Genomic DNA, 17,063 nt, shown 5'->3' with positions numbered 1-17,063 from the left:
AATATATCCTAACAGCTACAGACTACTTCTCAGAGTGGGTTGAGGCCTTTCCTTTAAAAGCAAAGACAGCAGCTGAAGTTGTAAGACATTTCTGTTCCATTATTTTTAGACATGGCTGTCCCCAGAGAATTCTCTCAGAACAGGGAAGAGAATTTGTAAATGAAGTATGTCCATTGAAAATTTTTTTGTAATAATCTGGGTTAGGTTTATTATAATAAGGATTGTTTCGCTGTAAAATCATCCTACATGTTTATTTTATAGTGGTAGGACAATATGATGAGGTATTTTGCGCTGTAAAATCAACCTACATGTTTAGGACAATCTGATGATGTTCTTGGTACTGTAAATAGCATATACCATTGCCTAATAAGAATCTTCGATAAAGTTACTTTACGTATAGTCACAGGAGCGAAGCAGTAGTACGCAGTAGGATTTTTCGATGAGGTAGGATATATCGATAGATATAGCTAAAATTTTGCGCTACGGTTGGAAAATCTGACGAGATAGGACAAATCGACAGAACACCGGAGCGGAAGGATGGTTGCTCAAGCTACAGCGCCAGTCTGAGACCCCTGACTGCACATCAGCTCGGGAAGACGAATACCGGACCTCACTGTAAGTCACAAAGGCTCGCTTTGTGCTCACTCCAGATTTCATTTGCGTTATTTTCTTACCTCGCGCCCTTACACCACCCGCGCGCGCTCCGTCTGATGTTTATCATATGATGCTCATTTCTGCCAGTTGCTGCTCGCTGACTCTCCCTCTGTTCTTTGTGTTATTTTGGGTTTGTCTGCGCTTGGTACCCGGTACAGAATGAAGGTGTGGCAGATTCGCTAGGATCTGGTACCTCAACGGGGCTGTATGTAGGACGCTTCGGTTAGGACAGTTCAGCGGAGGAAATCCGGGATGACCGACAGCCAACCGAAAGCATCTACGCACCGAAGCATGCACGCGGCCCGGTGGGCTTCTTGATGTTGTGAACGATAATCGTGAAGCAAGACGCTGGACCTCACTGGGGACTCCGCTTTCTCCCGACGCCTCGCGGGGCCCAAGCCGTGCCTCAAGCGCGAGAGCATGGGTCGGTGCGACGGGAGGTGCACGCTGGTGGTCATCTGCTGCCTGCAGCTGGTAAGAAAGTCTTGTTCATGTTCAAGTCAAATTTACTCTTTCCTGGGGAAAAATATATAGAGGGGTTGTGGGACAGGACACTGGGGTTCTGATTTGGGAGGGGTGAAGCCAAGGGAGAAGGTGTCCTCTTTCCCATTTCTTAGGAGGCCAGTCAAAACTTTTCTTGGAGATACTTCATGCCCCAGATATGTATGCATATGCATGATTTGTTGCATGATTTGTGTAGCACAGATGTGGGGGCTCCCGAGGGAGGAAGTTGCTCTTTTTTCAGAGGGCTGTGAGCTGGGGCTCCAGGCAGTTTCCATGGAAACAGCTGCAGCTCTGAGCCTTGGGATTGCTCCTATGTGTGTGGAGACAATATTTGTATTTATTTGCCATTGGCTTTAGTGAGTTTAATGGTCCACTGCAGCCTGTACTGCTGATTCAGTGATAACAGGTAGTGCCTCATAGTTGGAATCTTTTGATTCTTATTAGGCTTTTCACATTCAGTGATAGTCAAAAAAAAAAAAAAAAATAAATAAATAAATATATATATATATTTCCATACAGATTAAGACAAATTAAGTTAGAATTTAACTATTTAAAGTGCACTTCTCTTCAAAAGTTTGAATTAATTATTATGATTATTTGTACTATTTTTGAAAGATATTAATATTGTGCATATATTTAGCTTTGCCATCACATGAATACATTCTATTTTAATTGTAATAATATTTTACAATATTACTTTTTTTACAGTACATTTTTTTTTTATAAATGCAACTTTGGCAAGCATAAGAGGGTTGGAGGTTTGGCAAAACTAACCCACCACAACAGCAAAGCAGAGTCTGTAGACTCCATCATCAAATTTGCCAAAGTATTTAATAAACCCACATGCGAGCGGCAGAGAATGTGAAGTACTTTTTCTATGATGGACATTCGAGTGTACAAAGATCATCTGAGCTTTCAGGCACAGAGTCCCTGTGGCTGATGATCCTTCTCTGAAGAATTTTCCATCTCTCCTGCATGTAATTAATGTGCAGTCGTGTACTGGGCTGTTTCTTGGATGAATGCTGCACATGTTAATTCCTGCCAGGAATAGTAGCCAGCAATACCAGACTTTGTGTACCATTTTCCTGCCAATATAACTTGGGAGTCTGCAGGCACAAGCTTGTTTTGCCTGTCTGATGTTTGCCTAAATAAACCCATTATAGCTCATTTTGAAGTCTGCAAAGACATTGGACAAGGTTCGATGACTAGATGTTCTTTGTTCTTTTTGTGCATGCATGTGTACATTTTTGTAATCTTGAAATGGTTGTGTATGTGAAGTGTTCTTGGTTTGTTCACAGGTCGCTGCATTACAGAGGCAGGTGTTTGACTTTTTGGGATTTCAGTGGGCTCCCATCCTTGCCAATTTCCTCCATATCATTGCCATCATTTTGGGAGTGTTTGCAACTGTGCAAATCCGCTCCAGATATCTTATACTGGTAGGAAAAAGAGCACATTTGTTTTTGCTCACATTTTGCATCTACAGCTGAAAATTGGTTTGCTATTTGCATTGTCTTTACATGTCTCGTATGCATTCATTAATATATTTTTTATATGTGCACATATAAAGTATGCATGTCTGTCACTTTCAGTATGCTGTGTGGCTTGTGGTCTGGGTTGGCTGGAACTCTTTTATCATCTGCTTTTACCTGGAAGTTGGTCACCTGTCACAGGTAGGTGATTTACTGCAATGGTCCAGACTCCAGTCTATGAGAAGTCATTGTGTTAATACACCAAAGAGTCTGATTAAATGTTTGATTCTGTGCCTTGTTATTCTTTAATCTGAAGAATCAACATAAAACAGCATTCATAAACCCTTTTTTTACTGTATTTATGAAAGAAAGGACATTTTATTTTATTTTGTTAATTGGGAATTGTATTAATCCTGAAAAGCAGGCATCCTGCAAAATAGTGGAGTTTATCAGTTAACATTATCCAAAATGATAATAGGGCTTCTTTAAATTACTGAAGCATTTTTTCTTTGGAAAAACCAAGAATTTGGATTAAGAAAGTAGTCGATGTTGAGTTCATGATTAGGGTATTTTTGCCTTTTAAATCCTGTTTGTGTTCTGGTGAAGGACAGGGATTTCCTAATGACATTTAACACATCGCTTCATCGTTCCTGGTGGATGGAGAATGGGCCTGGTTGCTTAGTTACTCCAGTACCTGACTCACCATTGGCTCCTCAGGATCATCATGTGATCACTGTCAGTGGCTGCCTACTAGACTACCAATACATAGAGGTGGTCAGCTCAGCCTTGCAAGTGTTTCTTGCAGTGAGTACTTACATTTGATCTCTTTTCTTTTCAGTTACAAAAGTATGTGCACATGAATGTTTGGCAGAGAAGTAGGATGACTGATTAGAACATATTTTGTTCTGTGTTTCAGCTCTTTGGATTTGTTTATGCCTGCTATGTTAGTAAAGTCTTACTGGATGATGAGGACAGCTGTAAGAATTCTGGGCTTTTGTTAGAACCTGAAAGTGAGTTACAGTGCCTTTAAAATGCTTGAGTTTTGAGTCCTCTCACTCTGTTGCAGTTGATTTCACTGGTGGACTGGACTCGTATAGTTACCAGCCTCCACAAAAGAGTTCTCACTTACAGCTGCAGCCTATCTATACGTAAGTACACATAGCTACATTAAATTTCGCATTTTCAAAAATCAAAACCATTATTTAATTAAAAATTGTACTCTTTTTAAAAATTCATAGTCTCTAGAAATATAGTTTTTAACTTTTAAAATATAGTGTGTGAAGACACTGTTCACAACAGTAAAACTAGTTAACAAGTTTCTTTTACAAAATAAATGTTGTCTTTTTTTGTTTATATTAGGTATTTATATATTTAAAATTATTTTTATTATTCATAGTTTACATGGAATACCAAGTGCACAAATGACAAACTTGCCACAAGATACAATTCTGCAATATAGTATCATAACCCCAATTACCAAACCCCAACTAATTACATTCAATAAAACAGTAAAAAATAATACATAACACAAATACAAAATGTAAAAAATAAAGGAGGGGAGGGGGTGCACAGCTATCCTGTCCATAGAGTCAGGCAGTACATTATCCAAAAAGTGATGCCATAATGGAAAGATGCACCATGGAATTATGAACATTAAAAATAAATAAATATAGTGACATGGTGTTATAAAACTTTTCTTGTTTAATTCAGCAAGTAGGGCCCTATGATTTTCGTGATGCAGTAAACGCGGACGGAATCCCAGAATCCAGTCCTAAAAATGGAATTCACAGTTTAATGTGGATTGTCATGGAATTTGTCACAATTTAATGAATTAATAAAAAGTAGGTCATTAGATTTAAATCAAATCACGATATGGACTTATATCCGGAAAAACTAACTTCATATCAAAGATCTGTAAAGGTATTCATGGCAACCCGTCAAAATAAAAGTCCAGTTTAGTTTAAAGACAAGTATTTGGCAGAAATGCATTACTGTTGTTCAGCAGAATGTACATAGCCTACTACTTCTAAAAAGAAACAAACATTAGTTTTAAGAAATAATCACACATTTCTTCCATGTTTTAATTTTAATAGTAAATCCAATTTGTTTAACTAAAAAATAATGTTTGATTAATTTTCAGTAATTAAAAGATAAATTAATGTTTTATGCCTTCATTTGATAACTAGAAAAATGTAAAAACACAACAGAATTTCTGAGGGTGAAAAAAAAACATTCCACAAGGCTACTGTAAGAAAAAAAAAATTAAGTTGTTTTTATGCATTCTAATAATTAGACATTCTAAAACAATGTATTAGGTAACTATAAAACATATGGTGAAGAAAACATACAACATTTCACAGGACCCTAAACTTAATTTTTGATGTGAAAATGTAAAGAAAAAGTTTCCTGATTTGAAATAATTAGAGTCAATAAAAATTCAAATGAAGAAAAAAAAACGGAATCTAGAAAAATGAAAAACGGAATTTGGAAAAAAATTAAACGGAATTTAGGAAAAAATAAAACTGATTTCATAGAGCCCTAAGCAAGCGATGTCCAGGAAATGTGTTATTATTTGTTTCTTTTATCATTTCTTTTTTTTTCATTTATTAGTTTACTTTTTATCACTCATCTACTTATTATCTGTTATCATTAATTCATTTATTTTGTGTAAAAATGCCTCAATAATAAGCTGGGCATTAATTTGTAAGTCAAGAAAAAGGTTAAAAGTGCTGCTGATAGTGCTTGGGATTTGGAATTAATTGTAGTGTGTTCTGTTGTATACTGCTCATTTTGCCATGTTTGGTCATTCTGCTGTTGTAACTATGTACAAACAGCAACAACAAACAGCCTATTTCTTTAGAAACCTCACTTTGTGTCTCTTTGTAATTTTTGTACATTCTTTTATACATATGCAGGGCTGGATAGAAACCAGAGGAAAAAAGCTGCTTATCTCTGAGAGATTAAGTCCTCTGCATTGTGGGAAATGTTCTACCAGCTTCAACGTCTGTATCTCTTGAACTCTGTTTCCCTCTATTGGAGAAAATCTATAGTGCAGCACCAGCCAGAGCTCTGGAAAGAGAGCAAGCATATGGACAGGTCCACAACAAGATGCTTAAAGCCTCATTGAGACAAGCATTATTAAATAGGACTTGAAGACAGTATCAGATCTTGTGTGTGTGTGTGTGTTTGAGTACATAGACCTTTGTATATGTTTGTGTATTCACAAGGCGCCCAACCTTTGACCCAGGTGATCTTTGAACACATCCCGGAGCTACCCGTTCAGCTCTTTCTGGTGTGTGTGTGTGTGTGTGTGTGGGAGAAAGATTGTTTATACTCTGATATAAGACAATATAATGTAATGTGTTAGATGAATGTTTTAGGTTGGGTAGATGTGTATTTGGGGAATGCTGTAGGACATTATGCATGTAAAAACTCATGACAGAGTAGTTGTGCCTCTGGCTGGCCCCCATGCGTCTGCGTGCATGAATGTGTGTTTTTGATTGTGTCAATGTACACGGACAGCAAATATTGATTTGTACACATGCACCTAGCATAATTTGACTTGCCATAAATGTTTATTTGATCACAAACTTAGAATGAATGTATGTTGATGTACAATACTTGTTCCAGGAAGGCTGTGTTTGTGTGAGTGAGAGAGAGGGAGTGTGTGTGTGTGGGTGCTAGAGGGACACACCTGAAAGTTGTTCAACATAATAAACTCTTTCTAGATTATTCTTTGTCTTGGTTACTTATAAGTGCACCGCAGAGGACTTGTGTGAAATAAAACACCAATTTTATTCTCTCAAATACATATGGATGAGGATAAAACAGGGTATTTCACAGGGTTGTGTGTAAAACTGGTGCTCCCTAGGGAGAGCTGTGAATCAGATAGGAAGACAGTGGACAGACCAGTTTTATCTCATTGAACGTCATTTGCAAAAGATCACTCACAGCCAATGTCCTCATGCTCTTTACACAAAGGCAGTTAAGTAGCTGCTCATATTTCAAACAGCCTGTTATTTTAGAATGAGTGCAGTTAATAATGAACAACGTGCATCTTTTGTACTACCTTGTGGTTTTTGCAGCTGTTATAGAGAGAAAAGATACATTCCTTAAAAAAAATGTGACCAAATTTACGTTTAAAGCAAAAAACTACAAGCAAAATTTTTTTCCCCCCGTGCATTAGTTTTGGACTATTTTGCTTTCATAACATGCCTTCCGTCAGTCTAGTGGAAGGAAAACATCCAAAATACACATTTAAGTGTTCTTTTGAATACACTTGGTCTATTTGCATCTGTAGATGTCAATTACAGTATCTATTATATGTCAGTACATAACAATATTTTCTGATTTATGGAGTTAAAAAGAGATTTCCAAAATCTTCTCTTTAAAAACTGTAATACAACTCGAATTCCGGAAAAGTTGGGACGTTTTTTAAATTTTAATAAAATGAAAACTAAAGGAATTTCAAATCACATGAGCCAATATTTTATTCACAATAGAACATAGATAACGTAGCAAATGTTTAAACTGAGAAATTTTACACTTTTATCCACTTAATTAGCTCATTTAAAATGTAATGCCTGCTACAGGTCTCAAAAAAGTTGGCACGGGGGCAACAAATGGCTAAAAAAGCAAGCAGTTTTGAAAAGATTCAGCTGGGAGAACATCTAGTGATTAATTAAGTTAATTGATATCAGGTCTGTAACATGATTAGCTATAAAAGCTTTGTCTTAGAGAAGCAGAGTCTCTCAGAAGTAAAGATGGGCAGAGGCTCTCCAATCTGTGAAAGACTGCGTAAAAAAATTGTTAATTTTGTTATTAAAAATTACTTTAAAAACAATGTTCCTCAACGTCAAATTGCAAAGGCTTTGCAAATCTCATCATCTACAGTGCATAACATCATCAAAAGATTCAGAGAAACTGGAGAAATCTCTGTGCGTAAGGGACAAGGCCGGAGACCTTTATTGGATGCCCGTGGTCTTCAGGCTCTCAGACGACACTGCATCACTCATCGGCATGATTGTGTCAATGACATTACTAAATAGGCCCAGGAATACTTTCAGAAACCACTGTCGGTAAACACAATCTGCCGTGCCATCAGCAGATGCCAACTAAAGCTCTATCATGCAAAAAGGAAGCCATATGTGAACATGGTCCAGAAGCGCCGTCGTGTCCTGTGGGCCAAGGCTCAATTAAAATGGACTATTTCAAAGTGGAATAGTGTTTTATGGTCAGACGAGTCCAAATTTGACATTCTTGTTGGAAATCACGGACGCCGTGTCCTCCGGGCTAAAGAGGAGGGAGACCTTCCAGCATGTTATCAGCGTTCAGTTCAAAAGCCAGCATCTCTGATGGTATGGGGGTGCATAAGTGCATACGGTATGGGCAGCTTGCATGTTTTGGAAGGCTCTGTGAATGCTGAAAGGTATATAAAGGTTTTAGAGCAACATATGCTTCCCTCCAAACAACGTCTATTTCAGGGAAGGCCTTGTTTATTTCAGCAGGACAATGCAAAACCACATACTGCAGCTATAACAACAGCATGGCTTCGTCGTAGAAGAGTCCGGGTGCTAACCTGGCCTGCCTGCAGTCCAGATCTTTCACCTATAGAGAAAATTTGGCACATCATTAAACGAAAAATACGTCAAAGACGACCACGAACTCTTCAGCAGCTGGAAATCTATATAAGGCAAGAATGGGACCAAATTCCAACAGCAAAACTCCAGCAACTCATAGCCTCAATGCCCAGACGTCTTCAAACTGTTTTGAAAAGAAAAGGAGATGCTACACCATGGTAAACATGCCCCGTCCCAACTATTTTGAGACCTGTAGCAGAAATCAAAATTGAAATGAGCTCATTTTGTGCATAAAATTGTAAACTTTCTCAGTTTAAACATTTGCTATGTTATCTATGTTCTATTGTGAATAAAATATTGGCTCATGTGATTTGAAAGTCTTTTAGTTTTAATTTACTAAAATTTAAAAAACGTCCCAACTTTTCCGGAATTCGGGTTGTATGTAAACAAAATGAAACAATAATTTTAAACCTGGCTTTATCCAATGTTCAGATTTCTGTTCTGGAAGTGTAAGTGAAGTGCATTTTTAAACAACATTTCAGAAAACTTGTAACACAAAACAATTTCTATACTATGAATAATCAACTGGGGAAATGGTGATATCAATTTCTATACATTTTTACCCTATTCACCAAACCATCTGCCACTCTGTAGATTATAATAAAAGCATAACAATCCCTCAGATGTATTATACATATAACTACAATATTTGGTACATTTAATTTTTAAAGGGTCTAAAATTACCGTATTATTAATATTGTTTTACTAAGATATTAAGATTATGATACATGTAAACATGACAGTGGTCACATTTTGAACAGAGGGTCGTTTCTGTTTGTGCATGCATCTTTTCTGCCCTATGGTTTTTGCAACTTTGTAGAGGCAAAAAAAAGTATTTATTAATCATAAATAGTGAGATTATAATACAAAGTAAATGTCAGTGGTTGCATTCTGAATCATGTTTAATTTACAATAAAATAAATTAGAAAATTGTAGACTTCTGAATATTTTATTAAACAAAACAATTTGTTGGCATTACTATCATATTTGAATAAAAAGACTATTATGAACATAGCTTAATAAATGTAATGTACTGTATCTCATTTTATAAAAATGGACAATCAATAACCAGGCAGAAGAAAAAAATCAGACCAGGTAAGATTTTTGGAGTAAAAACGTGCTCACATGTGAAACTGAGAATAAATGGGTCGTGTCCAAAATAAGAGATATTAAAACAAAAAATCAGTACTGTAGGCTACTTTCAAAACGCGGCATTGGCTCACTGTGTTGGGATGTATATCACACTCTGTGAACGCCTGTAAATCTGTACATTGTTTTATGAGTCTCGAGCACAACAAAGGACGACACTCCCCTCTTGGCGCAATGAACCGCACGCGCTCCTTTTCATTGTACCCATAATGCCCCGCGCGCATCTGCTTGGATTGGGCCGCCATGTTGTCGGTGTGAGAGCTAGGGAGCTGCTGCAAACCGGAGCTGTAATCCGTCACCATCCGCATCCTCCACCTGTGAGTAACCCTCGGTTCTGAAACCGACTCTTCATCCAGAACCGTTTTAGCTTATTGCGTGTTTATATGTCGGCGTTATGAGGCGTAGCGAGTGATTTTGAGGGCTTTGTTATAAGGCTGTAGCTCCCCCTCCTCTCCCCGGTCTTCCTCCTGCTGTAGTGCTCTTCCTGTCCAGACGGCCCGGGCCTTTTGTTAACGGGATGAGGACCTGTAGAATAGCGCAGAGCCGGCCCGCGTAGTCAGGGGCACCGGTCCGTGCGGTCACATACCCGTTTGTGTTGGTTTCACCGTGTAACAGTCATTAAAACGTTTCATCTAAGCCTTGCCAGACAGTTCCGCCCCTCACCCATTCCCATGTCGTGAATTAATGCCTGACAATTCATCTAACCGCGTCTGTTTGACGAGCGTCTGATGTCAACGGGTTCATAGACGCCGTTAGTGACAGCGAACGCTCTTCTCCTCCTGTGGTTTACTAGTGGACAAAGGCGCTCTTCTTTTGTTACCTGTTTGTGTTATCGTCATGCATACACATGCTTTGATCATAGGCAACAGTTACGGTATCTAGGCCCACTTCCGGGAGGTGTCCGAGCTCAGGAGCGCTTGTTTCCGGGTGTCTCTGGCGCTTGGGTCATGTAATGGCGAACCTGATCAGGCTACAGGCGACTGTGAAGTGCTTGTAATCTACGACACAATGGCTGGGTCTAAAAACTTTTTTAGGCGTCACATGAGTCTTCACACGTCTGTGTAGATAGTTTGATGAGACAGCCATTATGTCAATACTTATTATAACTTTCCACTCACTTTTTCAGTGGCCTTGGTACTGTAATTATTTTTCCCATACGGATGAAAAAAGTCTTTAGATAGTTCACAACATAACTTTTGATTTTAAGCAAAATATTTGTTTATTTGAATTAAACAAAAAGACACTTACTGAGGGAAGAACTATAATCTCATCCCAATGCCATGAAGCATGAAGTCTAATAAAAAAAATGGAGAAATATAAAACTACTAAATTTTTTGTAAAAAAATGTGGGTTCTATATATAAACATTTAATGCAAAATATGCATCTTATCCATACAGATATTTAAGTAACTTGAAATTGTAGAGAGGCTGTCTACATATTTTGCAGTGCTTCATGGTAATAGGAATAGGATTCCTTTTTTTATGTGATTATTTATGAAATAAGATGTGAAAATGCAGGCTAATGGCTGTAACTAATCATATCCCATTGAATAGCAACCTCATAACTCACAGTAGGTCTGCCTTTATGGTTTAGAAGTTGCTGTTAAAAATCAATTACCTTATGAAGAAAATTAATGAGATTTTGACTTCAGCAGACTGTCTGTTGCACTTTATACCTGGGATGAGTGTCAGAGCAAGATAGATGTTAAGTTCAATAGAGAGGCTAATAGTGAGATGATTGTGAAGGGGAGTTTCAGTCTGACCCTGCACCTGGGAACCCTGGGAACCCTGGGAAAGTCGTGGCCTAATGGTTAGAGAGTTGGACTCGCAATCGAAGGGTTGTGAGTTCTAGTCTCGGGCCGGCAGGAATTGTACGTGGGGGGAGTGAATGTACAGTGCTCTCTCCACCCTCAATACCATGACTTAGGTGCCCTTGAGCAAGGCATCGAACCCCCAACTGCTCGCCGGGCGCCGCAGCATAAATGGCTGCCCACTAGTGATGCACCGAAATGAAAATTCTTGGCCGAAACCGAAAACCGAAAAAGAGAAAACCAAGGCCGAAACACCGAAAGAAATTATGCCAATTATTCCATTGCATTTATTGCTATGACCATGTACTAACTTTACTAAAATTAAGACATTGCAATTGCATAAATTAATATTAAAGTTTCAAAGATAATTACAATTACATAAATTATAAAAAACATAAAAATACATAATTACAAATTATGCAATATTTATTAAGCACACAACAATGCACAGTATAAAATAAAATTCAAACTAAAAATGTATCCCACTCATGTGAATATTAAATAATAATGTACAGGCCTACTGGCCTGCAGAAAGGTTTTAAAATGAACTGTTCTCTCATAAAAACAAAGTGCATTTAGGTCAAGTGCATTTGAAATTGTTCTCTGTAGGACTAGAAAGTGCATTACTTCTCCAGTAGGCAAGACTGTTATCACTTCTGGGGATGGGGACTTCAGACAGATAACCATCTAGCTGTTGAGCAGTTGAGCTTGTCATCTGCCTGACATTTGAGAAATATTTGAGAGAGTGTATTTAAATAGGGGCAGGGCATAAATAATTTGTTTTATCAAATTAAAGCAGAAATCTAGCAGAAAATCTAGCAGAAATATGGCTACAATCTGATATTATGTATGTATATGTATATATATGTGTGTGTATATATATATATATATATATATATATATATATATAGGCTACTGTAAATAAAATGTCACATTTATAGTAGCCTAAGAACTAGAACAATAGCCAATGTATTATTATTTGAGGCACTTTCTTGCAGAATTTCACTGAAAATATCAGACAACGAGGGTGAATGCCAAGAGACGAGTCTTTTTTCCGCGCTCTGATCTGTCTCCTGCGCTTGGCGCTTCTCCGTCTCCACGCGGGTTCTCCGCATCCAGCGCGGCCTGTATCATTTCTCGTGCGCGCTGCCTTATTTCCGCATCCAAGTAATGATCTTTATAACGCGGATCAAGCACATTCGCGATGAAGTGCAGAGGATCCGAAAAGATCTCAGTGAGACGTGTGCTAACAGACTCTATAAGACTGTACCTTTCTTTGTTCTCACTTCGTGGTCCGTCTCAATCTCTTTGTTAGGAGACGCTTTAGTGCTGCAAATAAAGGAATAAGAAGAGAGAGAATGTTCTCACTGGTGTGAAGTGAATGTCGCGGGGAGCTCGTGGTCTGCGCTATGCAGGTGCACGTTCAGGTCGCGGTTTCTGTTTGCGTCATCATCACAACATTTCGGCCGTGTTGTTTCGGTGATAAAAGTCTTTCGGCCAAAAACCGAAAATGCTCTTTTGGGCCATTTTCGGCCAAAAATCTTCGGTGGCCGAATATTCGGTGCATCCCTACTGCCCACTGCTCCGGGTGTGTGCTCACAGTGTGTGTGTTCACTGCTCTGTGTGTGTGCACTTCGGATGGGTTAAATGCAGAGCACGAATTCTGAGTATGGGTCACCATGTCTGAATGTCACTTTCACTTTTCACTTGGGGGATTTCTGTTGCTCTCATAATGGGATTTTACTTCTTTTCCATTAAGTCATAAGTGTGGGAGTCGAATTAGTTTTTTCCATATGCAGGTGTTTTAATCAATGGTTTTTGCTTTACACTGTAAACCCCAAAAAGTTGAGGAAATCAGTTCCATCAATTAAAAAAAGTCTCTAATTTTAAGTAAACAAAACTATTAGGCTTTGTGTTTGTTATACTCATGCATGTTAATTACTCCCAATTTGAAGTACTGAGTAACCTAACTTTACATTTTGATTGCAATTAACATAAAATATAGCTAATTAACTTATTTTTGAGTTCTCAAATTAGTCTTTTTGTAAGTCTGAATGTAAAATTTTTATAAATATTTTAAAATGTATCAGCTAGGGCTGTGCGATATGGACCTGTTGCGATTCTTTGAGAAATTTAGCGATTGCGATTTTAATCATGATTTTGACACACACAGATATGATTTACAGTCATAAATGCATTCAGTGTGAATTTGAAACGATTTCAAAAGAAAACCAATTAGAGCTTTATCAAAAATTTGTAACATGTCTCTAAAACCGACATAAATCAAAATAATCCCTAAGTAAAGGTGTGACAAAATGTCTAGACATAAAAAGAAAAAAAAAATCCTGTATCCAAATTTTTTTTATTTTTTGGTCATCCATTTGCATTACTCCCTGAAGTATGCCGTTATTTTAATGACAAATGTCGAGAGCTCATTGTAGTGCAAAAGCACATTAATATAATGTACAAAAGCACATTAAAATAATGTGCAAGCACGAATCTCTCCGTTTGCACACAGATTTCCTTTGATCTCGCACAAAACTAGATGGGTGGGCTCAGATACACGCTGCTCTCACCTGGAGGGAGAGTGCGCAATTAAAACGTGTCTCTCCTCTCGCTTACCCCCAATTTCCACCAGATGCGTAACGGCTGCGTTACGGCTCCGGCACGGCGGCGGAGTCAATAGGTTTCCATTAAAGTCAATGAGTGTATTTCCACTGAATGCGTTACAGCTGCGTTCCGACTCCGGTGATCCGCAGCCCTCCGGAGCAGATACGCAGAGCTTCTATTTTTGCCGGATGCCGGAGCGCTCCGCAGCACTACAGGGCAGAGTACGCAGGACAGGAAGTCGAGTGACAAAACAGAACAGCCAGAAACAAAATAAAAGATCCGTTTAATTTTCAAAATAAAATACACCGCGCTCATATTTCCCTACACTACACCTTGAAAACGTCATAATGGGCGGAGACAGGCTTGTTGAAGTTTTAACCCCGTTGACACGATCGATGAAGAAATGAAAAGAGAAAAGAAAAGGTTACGATAGTAACCGGAGACGTTCTATCCTATACTCCTTCGGATGGAAAACTGTTCCTGGTTTGGTAGTTCTGTTGATAGAAACTACATATCGCGCGATCACACCAGAATTTCGCGAGATTACATGGGGCATCGTGACGTCAGCTGTCAGTCATGACCGCAGCCGTTCTGCAACAAATACGGACCTGGTGGGTATTGACGGACGACGGAACACGGAGCTGTCACGCAGCGGAGCCGTAACGCAGCCGTTACGCATCTGGTGGAAATTGGGGGTTAAACTGTGTCCCGAGCACTCACAAATCTCGCTATGCTCATGCGCTAGAGATAAAAAAAATTTCGCTTTCTATTTCTAACCTTTTCTGTTCACATCTTTTGCATCTTTTACCATGTGCAGTTTGAACGCTCTGATCCGTTGACATGAGCAGAGAAATTGTCATCAAACGAGCTAGGTGGTGGTAGTCCAGTCGTGCTTAAAGTTTGTGGGGCAAGTTCTCATCTGTAACAAGTTTGTACTCTGCAAAATCAGACAAAAGAGAATTTTGTAAAACTAACCCCACTTCGTGTGATATATTAAGCAAGAGATACAATATGAAGTAAAATATTGGTATAATGGGAATGATGGATCTTTCTACTGGCCCTGCACTTCCAGTCCATCTTATTTGAAATCTGAAAAAAAAAAAAAAAGATTTACACCTTTACTGTTTGTGATTTAAACCGTAATCAGAAGCTGGATGTGAAAAGTTCAAAGTACACTGATTTACAAGTCATGCAAAATGAAGCTCAAATTAAACAATGAACATTTTATGCAAAGCACACAGTAAGTGCCCAGAGATTATTTTAGAATGTAAATAAATATGTAAACTGTAAATGAAGTAATATGACATATATTATTTTAGCCAGAAAGTTAATTTATGAATTATGGTGATAATCTGAATTGTACATCCATTTCTTTAAAAATTAAATAAGTTATGCTATTAAAGTTGGTTAGAATTAAAGGTTGATATTTGGCAATCACATTTTATCTTACCAAACTTTTCTAATTTGCGATGATATTAAGACGTTTGTCTGTAAAATCTGCGAGATCTCTCATGCGCGCCACGGAGGCTGTCTGTCAGTCACACACACACAACAAGAACGAGCGCGGGGCACACACACGCATAAGGGGCCGTTCACATATCGCGTCTTTTGCGCGCTCAAGTTCGTTATTTCAAATGTAGGCGCGCGGTATGCGCGCTCATAATGGAAGCGACGCGGTCGTTTTTTACAGGCACATCCGCACCGCATCGAGTTAAAAACATCTCAACTTTTCAGAATGCCGCAAGCGCACCGCAGGTCATGTAACTGCTCCAGAACTGCACTGAGAGTCACTTCATGAGCATTTGACCGTTTGATTTGAGTAAAACTAGCGTAACATCACATACACAGAACTGTAAAGGTACGTCAACCCGTCAAAATAAAAGTCCTGTTTAGTTATTGCGGTTTAGTACCAAAAAGTTAAGTTTGCTTAATTTTCAATAATTAAAAGATAAATTAAATTAATGTTTTATGTGTTTAATGTTCTTCTCAGAAAATGCTTTATTAAAACACTTAAATGCACTTAATTCATCTGTCAACTTTGTCATTTTTCACAGTACAAGTACAGACAGAGAAACAATGGGTACTAATTAAATGTTTATTTTTGATGTATGCATTGCATTCTATGCATTAAAAAAAAATATTCTAAAAAGGAAACTTAGTTGTTCATTTTAAGAGACCCAGGAGTCTTATTATCTCTTGCATAATTAATATTGCACTTTAATTAAGCAAAAACACATTTTATCCGATTACTCGATTAATCGATGGAATTTTTGGTAGAATACTCGATTACTAAAATATTCGATAGCTACAGCCCTACTGGAAACATAATTTTTAGGGGAAAAAAAAAACTAAGGATGAAGGTCCTCCCCTAAACCTAACCATCAGTGGGGCATAATAAGCAGATCATATGAAAACATACAATTTAGTTTGTTCAAATTCCTATTAATTAGCCACCAGTTCACCAAGAAGTGTGATTCATGAAGCTGTCCTGTGGTAGTTTGCTCAGTGGGCTTCAACCTGTCATATTGCAAATTTATTTGACTCATAGTTTTGACCAGTCTTGCCTAATATGCTAGTTTATTGGACCACGTTTATCATTTAAAGTAGGTGTTGGATGAATTTTGTTCTGATGCAGGGAGCCCTCGGAATTACTAGAGTGCTGTGTGCACAGTTATCTCAGTCTGTCTATACAGTAGGGCTGTCAAAATTGCTCAAAATTGACGTTCGAATATTCCCTCTAAAAAATACACGAATATTCGAACATCTGGTGGCGCATGTTGTCAATGACGCGCATTACGTCAATAACAGGCAAAAATAATACAAAGAGACATAACTACTTGTATAGATAGTCTATTTAAGTTTAAACGTATATGACAACGTATTACCTACACAAAAACAAGGAAATCAACTAATGGCCAAGACTGCAGACCTCACGCTCTCTCACCCTCACGTTCTCTGCGCATAATGGTTTTAGAACAAACAAATTTTTGTGCAAGCAATTTAAGGTTGCGACTGTTGTCCCAAATATAGCAGGCTTCATTCAGTGATTGAAACCAATATTATTAATATTAATTGAAGTTTTACAGCATATAGAACTGACATTGAATGCCACGAGCGAGCTGTGCTGTGCTGTGGTAAACATGGAACTTTTCCTTGACATGAAACGATAAATAATCAAACCTCGGATGCATTGCTTGAAAGAACTCCCCGAAGCGTGCCCCATCCGC

The 17,063-nt window shown here is 38.2% G+C and overlaps 2 protein-coding genes across 5 annotated transcripts in view; both read left to right on the top strand.

Moving 5' to 3' along the window:
• Nucleotides 1-524: 524 nt before the first annotated feature.
• On the top strand, nt 525-6,359 carry LOC132104233 (sodium/potassium-transporting ATPase subunit beta-1-interacting protein 1). Of its 2 annotated transcripts, XM_059509550.1 has the most exons (8): nt 525-615; nt 813-1,128; nt 2,457-2,594; nt 2,748-2,828; nt 3,234-3,431; nt 3,544-3,604; nt 3,694-3,775; nt 5,543-6,359. In XM_059509550.1, exons 2-8 carry the CDS (start codon nt 1,075-1,077, stop codon nt 5,550-5,552), a joined length of 624 nt encoding a protein of 207 aa, XP_059365533.1. In that variant the 5' UTR covers nt 525-615; nt 813-1,074; the 3' UTR covers nt 5,553-6,359. The 2 variants fall into 2 exon arrangements, with proteins under 2 accessions (XP_059365533.1, XP_059365534.1); XM_059509551.1 differs by lacking the exons at nt 525-615; nt 813-1,128 and having other exon boundaries at nt 2,463-2,594; nt 2,726-2,828.
• A 3,233-nt stretch (nt 6,360-9,592) lies between these two features.
• Nucleotides 9,593-17,063, top strand: part of LOC132104232 (pumilio homolog 1-like) — a 32,050-nt gene continuing 24,579 nt past the window's right edge. For all 3 annotated transcript variants that reach the window (XM_059509549.1, XM_059509548.1, XM_059509547.1), the window contains exon 1: nt 9,593-9,732. The gene's annotated coding sequence lies outside the window, so the exon portion shown is untranslated. The remainder of the gene's footprint in view (nt 9,733-17,063) is intronic.

This window comes from Carassius carassius, chromosome 25 (assembly GCF_963082965.1).
Source record: "Carassius carassius chromosome 25, fCarCar2.1, whole genome shotgun sequence".
NCBI lineage: Eukaryota > Metazoa > Chordata > Actinopteri > Cypriniformes > Cyprinidae > Carassius > Carassius carassius.
This window is presented reverse-complemented; position numbering and strand designations above follow the sequence as displayed.

Bases quoted from the DNA above. Each gene is read 5' to 3' on its own strand.
- LOC132104233 (XM_059509550.1), top strand. From the start codon at position 1,075: ATGGGTCGGTGCGACGGGAGGTGCACGCTGGTGGTCATCTGCTGCCTG. The intron at 3,432-3,543 runs GTGAGTACTTAC...TCTGTGTTTCAG, and splicing joins CCTTGCAAGTGTTTCTTGCA to CTCTTTGGATTTGTTTATGC. The intron at 3,605-3,693 runs GTAAGAATTCTG...ACTCTGTTGCAG, and splicing joins ACTGGATGATGAGGACAGCT to TTGATTTCACTGGTGGACTG.